The 13109-nt window shown below is 40.3% G+C and overlaps 1 protein-coding gene across 1 annotated transcript in view; it reads right to left on the bottom strand.

The window, feature by feature from the left end:
* LOC108797605 (GDNF family receptor alpha-2-like) overlaps nucleotides 1–10636 on the bottom strand; it is a 39923-nt gene extending 29287 nt beyond the window's left edge. The window contains exon 1 of the mRNA XM_018569228.1: nucleotides 10473–10636. Within this exon, the coding sequence (XP_018424730.1) occupies nucleotides 10473–10512 (40 nt within the window). The 5' untranslated portion in view covers nucleotides 10513–10636. The remainder of the gene's footprint in view (nucleotides 1–10472) is intronic.
* Between the last annotated feature and the right edge of the window lie 2473 nt (nucleotides 10637–13109).

Raw genomic sequence — 13109 nt, 5'->3', positions numbered from 1 at the left:
GTGCGACCCTTGTAGTTTCGCCAGTGCATTTCAACCAATCCCCAGGACAGTTTTCCCAATGTCTCAGCACCTAGGGAAGAGGGTTGCCTGTTCCAGCACCTGGTGCCAGTATCCCTCTATATAAATTTGGGAGGCATGCTTTGGAGACATTTGCTCTCACTTCCTGTTATGTTTACATGACAGGAAGCAAAGAGAAGTCTCGAGTGGGATGCAGAATGGCAAAAAACACCAATAAATATTTTTATCCCTCACCTACTTTATTCAAAAACATTTTTTTTAAAGTTTTGAGATATGCATGAGGTGACAGGGTCTCTTTAAATCACATTACTTATTAATGACCCCTGACCCCATCTACACGAATATACACTGCAGACACATTTATACATAAATAAGTGCTACAGGTGTATGTGTCCTCAGATGATGACATTTAAGTTTTGAATTTCTTCAGTATACATACCACAACGCTGCAGATCTGGGATCTCCTGTGTATTGGCTTGTCACTCTAGGGGGCGTGGCTATCACCCATGTGACTTCATCCCGGCAGCATCCCCTTAGTGGGCGGGGCCAGCCGTCCATTGCTGCTGTATTGGAATCCTGTGCTCTGCCCTCCAGGGAGTCTCTGCAGGCTGACGCTGCATTGCTGCTGCCGATTTGCCACCCGACTCTTCCTCTGAGCTGCGGGCACCTGTAAACAGACACAGGCTGCCCGCAGCTCAGAGGAAGATCCGGTTTCAGGCAGATGCGGCTGCCGTGGATCGCACTTACCAAGGACCTCGCAGCCGCATCTGCGAGAAAATTTAAAGTGCCGGTGTCAGCAGAGTGTCGTGTGTACGGGTGCCCGCTGGCTGGACACCTGTACACAAGACGCCAAACCCGGACTGTCCGGTTGAAAACCGGACGGGTGGCAACCCTAGGACAACCCTTTACCATACAGGAAGTGAGGGAAAATCTGCAAAAGGGAAACAGACAACAGTAAAAAGCTGTCAAAGGTTCTAGCAGTCCCCTATTTAAATTAAAACAGGATTTTGCTTTTGTCTGTGCTCCTGTTTAAGAGATTTCCTGTCCTGGGGACAAACTTTATACCAGACAGGAAGTGAAGGAGCCTTTGACTGCAGTAAAACCTGACAGGAGTTTGAATTCTTCCCCAATCTATCCCAAAAAATGGGTATAGATTAACTTTAATATATTAACATGAAATAAGTATTTATGATCTATTTGAAAACTGTGTACCATACTCATGAATCAGTTTAGACTGAACGCAGAAGAAGTCATGCAAAAGAGGTCAAAATGAAGGATGAACAGACTCTTTTCAACCCATACAACCATAGAGAAGGTATAAAGGCAAGTGCCTCACTAATCAATCAAGTTCTTTAGGAATGGTGTAAGAAGTCACAAAGAAAGCATCAGTAGTAGCAAAATCCTATAATGAGGAACTCAGCCAACTCATGTTGAGAGGAACACCCCCTTCCTCAGGGTTCATGTTGCCAATAGAGATAAAACAATCTAGAGAATTGGCAGGAAAAGTTTTAAAATATTGCCTCATTAGACATAAATAGTGCGCTCATGGAGGTCTGGAGTGGTCCAGTTGGCAAAAGTCCTGAAAGTAAGGGTTCACACTACTGAAGCAAATTACCTCAGTTTATAATTAAAAGGCTTTCTTTGTGATGTATGCCATCACAGAATCTTCTTGTCCAGTGAGGCAGTTGCCATTGTGCTCGTCTGTATTTATTTGGTACATATATGTGCCAAGTTTAGGTCTACTGGCTTGTAACCTCACTCACTTCATTACAATCTTTCCAAGTATTAAGACCAAAATTCAGAAAAGTCGTGAAAGCCTCAAAAATCTAAGAAAATCACTACAAACTTGGTCAAAGCGGGTAGAGTAATCTGATTCCAGGACACTGAAGACATCACGTGCTTCTCAATGCCTCTCTTGTATCACACAGTCCCTATCATTTGTTAGATCAGATTCTTATTTCAGTATTGGATAGTAATACAAGGATGCTTTGTGGACCAGATGTAACATTTTACATGTACATGACTTCTATTAACAGCAAAGACCGTATTGACTGCTAAATGCCAAAAGTCAGGCATTTACTGTATCTTCTTTGCTGTTGTAAACATGTACTTCTATTTAAAACATGTATTTTGTTATGAAATTAAGAAGAAAGCCAGTATCTACAATTATATTACTTCACATATTACTGGACATAACTACTGCTACATTTGGCAGATTGAAGCCTTTTGCTGATTTAAAGGCATTGTGTTCACATGGTTTCAAAGTTGTTTTATTAGACTTCCCGTAGAAGTGCCAAGACCTGCTGTGGTTTTTGTCTAATCGTGTCAGCAGCACACAGTGGTCCTTTAATTCTTTCCACTGCCCTACAGAAGAGTTGGAAAATTGCCCTGTTCAAGGAGTGCCTACAGCCACCAGGGATGCTTATCACCCCATAGAACATTAAACAAAGCCTATTACCACTAATGATGCTCAAACTGAGATAATTGCTTGCTATTTTGGGTAGCCTTAAAAACTTACTACTTCTTAAAACAAACCTTGCTGGCCCATGCAGGACAAACCAACTAATTAATTTAACTTCCCTCCTCCCCAGCAGGACATCTTCACTCACCACTGATCAGCACTCGCCTTGACTTCAATCTCTGCTGCTCTGTTTGATCATGCTTGTTACTTCCATGTATGGGGGAGCATGTGACTCATCCCCCTTGCTCCTATATAAAAGCCCTAATGCTTGGTGATTGGCCCAAGCTGTCACAAAAGGGAGGGGAGAGAGTCTTCGGTCTTCTGTCAGCTTCAAGCTTACAAAAAAGGAGCAAAGAGAAGGACGTATGTGGAGGGGGAAAGTAAAGTAAACGTGTTGCTTTGCCTTGCCTGGACACAAGCACAAAGAAGGTCGCCCCAAACAGCATATCAATGAAGAATTAAATCAACACATCAAAGTTTCTTGAACAAATCTACACTCTTGGCTGAAATCACTGCCGATGGCAGTGAGTTCCAGACCTTAACCGCTCTTACAGTAAAGAACCCTCTTCGCCCATTGTGCTGGAATTTTTTCTCCACCAACTTTAGGTGGTGGCCTCTAGTCTTTGTAATTGAGTTAATCTCAAACAGTTTGTTGCCAATGTTGCTGTCACCATTGAACATCTTGTACATGAGAATCATATCCCCCCTTAATTTCCTTAATTCCAGCGTAAACATGTTTAAGGTCAGAAGCCTTGTCTCATAGCTCTGGTCCTCCATTCCCCTAATTAGTTTTGTTACCCTCCGCTGGGCTCTCTCCAGTTCAAGGACATCCCTTCTCAGTACCGGCGACCAAAACTGGACCGCGTATTCCAGATGTTGGCGAACCAACGATCTTTACAGAGGCACAATTATAGAGTTGTCCCTGCAATACATCCCCTTCTTAATACAGGACAAGACCCTGCTAGCTTTGTTTACCGCCGCCTGGCACTGCAAGCTACCATTCAGTTTGTGGTCTACAATGACCCCCAAATCTTTTTCTATTTCTGACTTCCCTAGCGGCATACCCATGATGGTATAGCCTATTTGTTTATTTTTATGTCCAAAGTACATTACTTTGCATTTATCGACATTAAACCTCATCTGCCATAGTGTTGCCCACTCCCCTATTTTATCCAGGTCCTCCTGTAATGTTATATTGTCACGATCCGTTTCTAGTACCCTCCCTATTTTTGTATCGTCTGCAAACACGGAAACATGGCTATTTATTCCCTCCCCGATATCATTAATGAATAGGTTGAACAGTATCGGACCCAGCACAGATCCTTGAGGAACACCGCTCATTACACTAGCCCACTCTGAAAAGGTGCCATTTACAGATACTCACTGGACACGTTCCCGTAGCCAGTTCTCTATCCACGTACACACCACCTCATCTATGCCCATATCCCTTAGCTTGTGAAATAAGCGCTTGTGTGGTACCGTATTTGATGTGATACGCAAAATTAGAAATAATATGTTTCATAATTGCTGGCCACTGAGCCATCCCAAAATGCAAAGGTCTATACACCACTGACCTAACCAGGACAATGATTCATGTTTTGAGGCTTAAATCAGTATTGATGTGATGCCAATGTACACACATTAAACTGATTAAACAAGGATATACTCACAGTGGCTGGATGAAAACACCTCAGAAAGGAAAACACACAGTCACTATACCCTATTACCATTTGTAAATGATATTTATATAGATATATTTTTATTATAAATGCTTGCTTAATGAACTTGGATGAGAATTCATGGTCACTCAGATCATGTGGCATTCAATTTTGCACATTCATAATCTGCTTTGGAAATGTTGCATTCTCTGTATGGTAAGCTATTCATAATGGTACATATGCTGCAAGCAATCATCAATATTACATTATACAGCATTATGAGGAAGTAAAGTGGTTTTTCCAAGAACATTTCACTTTGCCCTTCATGTTTAATAGGTGATGATGTCATCTAGTTTGTGATATGAATTCCTTCTTCATATTAACACCAGACAGTCATAGAAAAGTCAAGGTGGTATAGATAATTACAGTCAGTCCCTTTTTTATCCACTATACTTCTGGTAACTGTTTGTATTATACATGGAAAGAAGCCTACTAGAGGGAGAAAGTTTTATTCCAGCCTCATAAACCTGTATTAAGAATGTTCAGTCAAGTAGTGGAGAGCCTTTCATTTTTTTTATTCACATTTAACTATAAGGAGAAATGTGTGATTTAAAGTACCTGGTTAAAAATGGAGTGCGGAAAGGTTGGAACTTCATATTTTTATTGCTGAGATTACCCATTTCGGCTGGATAAACCAGATTAATGACTAGCAAAAGGGGAGGTATTCAAGTATTTCTCAATTACAATTTAGACAACAATTACAAATGGAGGTAACCTGACTTCATATATAATATCAAATGTAAAGACCACAATACAAAAGCTTTGGGATACCTCCAAAGACAGAAACAAAGAAACAATTTATGGCTTAGAAAAATATTAAAAATCTTTATTTCAATGTATAGCCAAAAAGGCTGACAGAATTGTTAAAAACCTTTAGAAGTAACCAGCCACATTGTCCAGAGAAAGCCCAATTTAAGCACCTAGAGTTAATGTAAAAAAGAAGACGTATAAACAAGACTCAAAACAATACTAAAAAAACTGAGGATGTTCCCCACATCTCCACCTATTTGGCATACTAATGCAAGTTCTCCAGATATCTTCTCTGAAGTGTCTTCTGTGGACTTACAACTTTGTATGTCTATAGAAGATGCTCCAAGTAAATGTCAAATGATTACTGGATCAAGTAACTTGTCGTGGAGAGGGAACCTCACAGCATTTTCACTTGAAAATTGTGCTTAAATTCCCACAACTAAGTCAATGTTTTATTGATGCGCCTTAAAGTGAGCAGTTAGTAATTTCTTATTCGTATGTTCTAGAAATACACTCCACACGTTTTCAAAGACACCTGATTTACAATGTGTTTCTCGAGAGGAACAATGCACAGTGGCACCAGGAGTTATAACATGCTTTAAAAGCCTTCCACCAGTTGTTAGAAAGAACAATCAAATAATGGAATTCTATTGTCAATCTCATAAGAGAAGGACTTCATCCCCTGTGGTGTAGTGTCATCGACAATGAAAAAACAGACGTCTGTCAAATATTGTACCTGCAAACTTTGATGAAGGATCTGGCAAACATGGAATACATTTAACGTGTATTAATAGAAACATAGTCCAGCACAATATCCCGGAAATGTGTAGAATGAAATTTGTAAATTGCAAGTCTCATGCAGGAAAAGTTTCCACACAAAAAAAAAACATGACTGTCATATTCACATTCACAGTGATGCAGATTGGTAATATTATAAAAGAAGAACAGCCCTAGAGTCAAAAGATTTCAATAAGCAGCTTCACCCCACCATTGGGCATTAACTATATCTAGTGTAAAAAACCTGTTTGCAGTGGAGCACTTAGAGACCTACGCTATGAGATTTTATAGAACGTTAACTGAGAAGTGTAATAGATGAATATCCAGCAAGGTACAATGTGCACCATGGAAAAAGCATATAGCCATGCATAAAGTCATGGATACCTCACCTAGGCAGGTACCATGAATATATATCGAGCATCTACGTCACCAGTCTAATTGCTGGACAGGACACAACATTGTAGAGGGGAGCTTGATGTGTTGGAGATCTCTTAGGAATACAATCGAAAAATGGATTGCCTAATTTCAGGGATCACAAGTCCAGCAGTCCACTTTGTTTGCAAAACAAGACCAAAGCAAAACAGCAACCTCAACATCAGGTCAGCGCTCTGGCACACCCCCTTGCATTCAAGAACAGCCACTGCAATGTGTGAATTATCATTTGCCTGGGGTGTGGCTTTAAAATTTGGTCAGTTGTTTTACAAGGGATAAACAAAAGTATAAAAAATAAATTTGTAAACAATGCTTAACAAAACAAATACATCAAAAATTGTGAAGGTGGGTGGGAAATTGTTAGGACATATAGGACATGGTCATGAACTATGAACTAGAGGAAGGGAGCTGTTTCCCTCAGCTGGTATTGAAGCAGTTGACGTGCCAATCTGGCGTACAGGTGCTGGGTGTGTGGGGGTTTTGGGGCCACTCCAGCAAAAACCTGACTTGGGAATATTGTCACTGGAGATGGTGGGTGTTGGCAAATGCTGACTTGTGTTTCAAGGCTTTACTCTGTGGAAAGGCCCCTCTCACCTTGTCTCTGGAGAAAAGCTGACAGGAAAAGGCCAACGATTACCAAGGGGGATTGAAATGAGTCTTCCACCAAATGTTGTGGCCCCACAAATTTCAGTTGGATCCTCCTTCCCGGATGCCATTATTTTTACCCAGTTCGCATTGCGGTCTCTGCCCATGTTTGCTTAAGCAGGGCAGGGACGGCCTTGCGGGTAAAAGTAATTCTGAAAATGTTTTATGCCAAAAATGAAAATGCATAACAAAATTGTGATAGTGGGTAGAAATATGCTAATAAGAGGTAAAGGTGGAAGGGAAGCATGTGCAGAGGGAGGATGAGTTAGAGAAGTGAAAGGAGAGGCAGCAGGATGAAGAACAGTAGCAAGGCTTGCCACTTATTACACATCTGCCTCTTCTTTGAAGCCCTCCCTTCACCTTGGCTGTAGAACCTCCTCCCTCCATGTGTTGCTGTCTGCCCTTCCCCCTGCGCTGTGGATGGCCATAGGTCTTCCACCTGCAGCTATTCCTCCAGTGGTTGACCTCTGCTGTGGGCATCCCAACCATTGCATCAATACCAAAAATACAGAAAAAAGTAAATACATATGAAATTTAATAACAAAAATAAGAAACTTATATAAGTAAAAACATGAAAAACAAATAGATGGGAATCTGGTACTAATATTCTAATTTCCACTTAATAATAGAGGGCAGGAGTTGCTACGCAAAGAGCTTGGACAAAGTGGGGCTCTGACCATCAGATTTGGGGGTGGTTATAGTTAACTTTTTTCTGCTACTCCAGATGGTAGCTGATGCCTGCTGCCATCTGGAGCTGCACTGTCCTGCCACTGTACAATGTTTATGGCTATCATCTGTCATATAATACACTCTAATTTCTATTGCAAGGTAAAACCTGCCTTGTATCTTTCTACTTGCTGCCTTTTCAAGTGCTCAGGTACTGTCCCGATGCTAGCTAATTTCTACCAAACACGTACCTGAAGTCAATATTTGGGGAATAATTGGAGGTTTGCCGCTAAGTTTTGTTTTCTCAAAAAGCAAGATTCTAATCAAATCCAAACAAATTTGCTCAAGTATAAAACCAGACTGCCTGCACATATGGGGATGGGATGCTGCAGTTAACTACAACTATACTAAAGGTAAACATCCAGACCTTTGCTTGAGTTTTGCATCTGGCCAGCAGACTGTTTGGGTGGGTTCAGGGCAAAATCAAATTGTTGCAGTCAGAGAGAGTTACATCCCCTACTAAATAACCCTGTATATCTAATATAAAAGAGAGTATATCATTAGCTTATTGCAGGGGCTAAAGAATCAACATATTTAAACTATTATGAACTGGTTTGTTTACACTAAGAATGCATTTTTTCTGCATGCTTTAACTTTGAAATCTATCACTGCTATGTTCATGTACTTAACCATTCAGGTTTTTCTCTTAAGGCAAATTGTTCAACATAAAGTGCATTAGCACACAGCAGCCAACCAGAAATCATATTTAGGCTAGGTTCACACGTGCACCACACTGCGCGACACCCGGGCCGCGCAATTGTGTGCTAGTGCACACAGCGATTGCCTTGCGTCCCCATTGATTTCAATGGGGTGACATCCGCGCGGCAATCGCTAAAAAAAGCGATTGTACCTTTTTTTGCGACACAGGGCGCGCGGCTTTTTTGCCCAATCCACATGGCGCGACTGGGGTGCCATTAGAAGATAATGGCACCCACAGCACGATCAGTTCACACCTTGGCGACTCCCGACCGCGTGGCAATCGTACACAAAACAGAGCGGATTACCAAGCGGTCAGGGGTCGCCTAGGTGTAAACCTAGCCTTAATTGTGCTTCCCGCTCAGCATTAACTGGTTGCTTTGGGTTACTGTACTTTACACGTAACCACTGCACTTTTCACTTTACAAGCAAACCTTTACCAGCAAACCTTTTATTTTTTAGGTTTCCTATGTCTATTTATTACTATTGCATATTATATTTGTATTGTATTACTATTCCAAAATTCTTTAGTGTAATTATAACAATCGATTTAGCACCCCTGATCTATACCTCTGATTCCTTTTTGTGTATTATATTTGAATTCATTGGCATCCACCAGTTCCTCGAGAGAATGCTAGCTAGCGGTTCCTTGATACTTGAGCAATTTCATTTCAGCCTGTTTGAAATCATCTCAAGAAACCACTGACACCAATCCTTTTTTAGTTATCTGCAAGGAGAGCATTCTTCCCAATAAGCTCCAATGTAAGGAACATTATTCCCAATGATCACCAGTGTAATAGCGTCCTTCTCCTATTGATCACCAATGTAAGTGAGTGCTCTTTCAATGACCACCACTAAGATTGTCCTTCTCCACTGACCACCAATCTAAGGGAGCTCTTCACTGACCACCAGAAAAGTAGGCACTTCACTGATCACCAATCTAATGGGGCATTTTTCCACAGACTACTACATTTTGCACTGCCTGAATTTATTTTCTCCCTATTAATATCATCTATTTTGCACCATTATCATTACATGAAATTGTGTTACATAGATCAGCCGTGGGTCTTATAACTCAGTTCACTGTTCACATCAATGTACAGTGAGCTGTAGATATTTTAATTATTAGCAAGAGTTCCCTGAGACCCAAAAGTTATTTCAAAGGTTCCTCCATGTTAAAAGGTTAAGAAAGGCTGGCATACACCCTCAAAAAAAAGAACATTGAAGCTGGCTGGATAGCCACATGCTACCTGTAAACACTATCACAAGAGAATACAAATCTGTAAGCACAACCAAAGGCAGTAACAGGTGCTCTATTAATGTCATATGCAAAGACCATCGCCTCCATTTATCTAAAGAGATCTGATCCTAAAAGTCAGTATATTACTTAGAACTTGCTTGTAGCTAATGTGGAAAGCAGTGTTGACAAAGAGACTTGCCAAAGTTTGCACTGATTTTCCCATTATAAAATGAACAAAGAGGTTTTTACCACCTGTAAAGTCCCTGCTGAGTATGATAAGTGCAGCTGTCAATACCAGTACTTACAGCACTGAAAATTAGTCCTGGGGATACAACGTGACTGACAGGGCTATTTCACACAGAAAACCAGGCAAAGATATGTATGTACTCCTAGAACCTGGCAAATAATATTAAGCACCTAAACCTGACATTCACATTCACTGAGGTTAACTGTACCAATTAATTATCTTCAGCAGTTCTTGTTAGTATTATGAAATAAAACCTACAAATGATCCCAGCAAGGCTTCTCTTAGCGACAGGTGCCCTTTTCGATAGTGTTTTATGGGATTCGCATCTACAAACAGAATCACCAGACCCCACAGGGTGATGGAAACCCATTAACAATAAAGATCTCAATTCTCATTACCACTTTACATTGTTCTCTTTATTCCATTACATGACAATGGCTTTACTCCAGCAGATCAGGTTATGCAGGTTCATCACCACCTGTCATGCTTGTCACATACAAAAGTGTTTACACCAGTTTAATTTACTCTAAGACTATATAGATAATAATAATAAAATGTATAATAATAATCCACTTGCCATGCTTGTGACATGCAAAAGTTACTCTCATTTACTCTAAGACTTTATAGATGATAATAATATTAATAGTAATGATAATATAAATAATAACATTCCGCCTGTCACATACAGACAGGTTTAGATAGTTGATTTACTCTTAGACTACAGATGATAATAATAATAATAATAAGAGGAAGAAGAATTACCAGCATGTGAAAGGAGCAGGATGATCCCCACTGGGAGCATGATGGAAATTCCCAGGTAAGTCTTCTCTAGTCCTCAGCTTAGATCATGCACAGCATCATTTATCTGCAATGGGTAGGGGATTTTAGTCCCAGGAGTTCCTATTAGGAGGTAGGATCCAATGAGTAGAGGAGAGTCCAGTTTTCCAGTCTCGATGTCTGTAGAAATCCAAAGTAAGCTGTATATACCAGAAGCTGCTTTAGCCCAGCAAATCTGTGATGATTTAGTTGATCCAGCCCCTTCCAGGGTGAGCTGTCAGTGGTACAGTGTGATCGGAGGCTGCGATGTATGCTCCGATGATTGAACGTAGTAGTTGGATGTCCCAGGCTGTGGAGGGGAGTAGTAGTGTCATATCCAGTGTTCTCTCCTCCACTCCCTGTGTGCTCCTCCCATCCCTGACTCCTGACAGCTCTGTCACAATGCTCTTCGGATCTCACACACACAATAGGATTGTCCCCCTGTTGTTTCTGAACAGTGAGGGTGGTAAAGAAAAGGGAATAGTATAAAGGATTGTTCTTAGTATGGGTGATTGGTACTACGGTAATAACTTGGCTTGTCTCTATGAGTGAATACTCGGTGATCCAGCTTGACACTTCCTATTTTCCGAGACCGTGCTTCTTGACATAGCAAGGAACCGACTGAGTCTACTCCTATATTAGTCTGCCCTTCACAGGCTTTTCACCTTATCCTATTTGCTTGTCTTCTCTTTTATTTCAATCTCTCCTTACATATCAGTCTTTTATCTCTTCTTTTCTGTACTCATTCACCCTTTTCTGTCATTCCAATCCATTTCTCCCCCTCGCATATTGTGCCTATGCTGGCAGTTTCTTTTATTCTCATTTCACCCTTTTGTATCTACCTTTCTCATTCTCTATTTCTCTTTAATCAATTGTACACTGTCTTTCATTTTACCCCCCATTTTGTTCTCCTTTCTCTTTTCTCTCGCTCCCCTCATTCTCTTCTCTCTTTTTCTGGCCATCTATTCTCTCTCTATCACTCTCCCTTCTACTCACTCTCATTCTGGCATCCTAATTTGTATAATAACAAAAAATAATATTGATAATAAAAACAATCATCATAATAATAACAATAATAATAATGTATAATAATAATAAAAAATCTCTCTTTCCACTCTCCATTTCTCTCTCTTCCTTTCTCCCTCTTTCTCTCTCTTTCCTTCCTGTCTCTTTCTTACTAACTCTCTTTCCTTTTCTCCCATTTATCTCTCTTTTTCTTCCTCTCTCCCTTTTATCTCTTCCTTTCTCCCTTTTATCCCTCTCCCTCTCTCCATTTTATCTCTTTCCCTCTCTTCCTCTCTCCCTCTAACATCTCTCCCTCTCTTTCTCTTACCCTCTCTTCCTCTATCCTTTTTTTTTACTGTGTACCACTTCTAAGAGGAAATTAAGCAATTTGGAAAAAAGATCATCTACTTCCAGATAATAGCATTATAGAATTATGGGGCAGAAGCTGTCAATTATTTAATTATTTATTTTTTGTAATTTTTTTATAAATCACTTTAAAGTTCACTTTTGATTTAAACATCGCCAAAAATGTACGAAGTTCTCATGTTCACATCATTTGTTTTGTTTTATTTTTTACAATGAAGGTAGTTCTTTATTTTTTGGAAAGCATTTCTGTACTTTCATTTCTTTCAGTTCCTGGAGACGAGTTCCACTTTGAATGGTAACAGTTACATTCTTCATTAAAGGAGAACTATCTCCTAGGGTAACGGGAGGACGCTAGTTTGTGTCCTCCCGTTACCCTAAGGAGAACTATGGGGAAAAACACTGACCCCATAGTTCTCCTTTTCTTACTGGTCAAACCAGTTCTCACACAAAAAAAAAACATGGAAAGTGGACATTATTATTATTTCTGTGCTCTTCCCATCAAAGGATGTATTTCAGGTATTAGTCACAGAGAGTATGGGGGTGTTCTCATTCTGTTCAGGGTAGATCAGGGTATGACTAGAACGTTTGGCCTGGAGGACAAACACATCCAACTGTCCCTTTCCTAAAGAAGGTTGTTTATTTTGACGCAAGTTTTAGACATTTTCCAGCATCAGCTTTCATTGCAGCTCTCAGAATTCAGTAACATGACAGCTCAGAGCTGCAAAAAGAAGTTGGTACTGGAAGACTTCCCTCTGCCAGACACTGTGACAGAGGGTAGGTATATAATGCCGAGCATGCATCATTGGCTGTGGGTCCAACTCTAATTAATGTCTGGGAGGCAAATGTCTTTCGGCCCAGAAGTGAATGCTATCTTTATCTTAAAATTGCTATCAGGGTTATTCACAAAAAGGTGAAGAGTTTGGAGAAGGCAGGAGAAGTGAACAATCTAGGACAACATAGCTGAACCGACAAGTAAGCTGAATTGGAGAATGTTTCAAAATCAGCTATTTTGGCCTAGATTGTTCACTTCTCCTGCCTTCTCCAAACTCTTCACCATTTTGTGAATAACCTTGTATGTTTTCTATGTTTTCTATATCCCATTCTTCCATTCTTTAAACCTTTTTTTTGTAGCTGTCATCCAAACCGGTGCTGGCTCAGTGTTTAGCTATTCTACCACTCTTAACTCTGGTCTAAGGACAGACAGGGTAAACA

This window comes from Nanorana parkeri, unplaced genomic scaffold (genome assembly GCF_000935625.1).
Source record: "Nanorana parkeri isolate BGI_ZX_2015 unplaced genomic scaffold, ASM93562v1 scaffold1306, whole genome shotgun sequence".
NCBI lineage: Eukaryota > Metazoa > Chordata > Amphibia > Anura > Dicroglossidae > Nanorana > Nanorana parkeri.
This window is presented reverse-complemented; position numbering and strand designations above follow the sequence as displayed.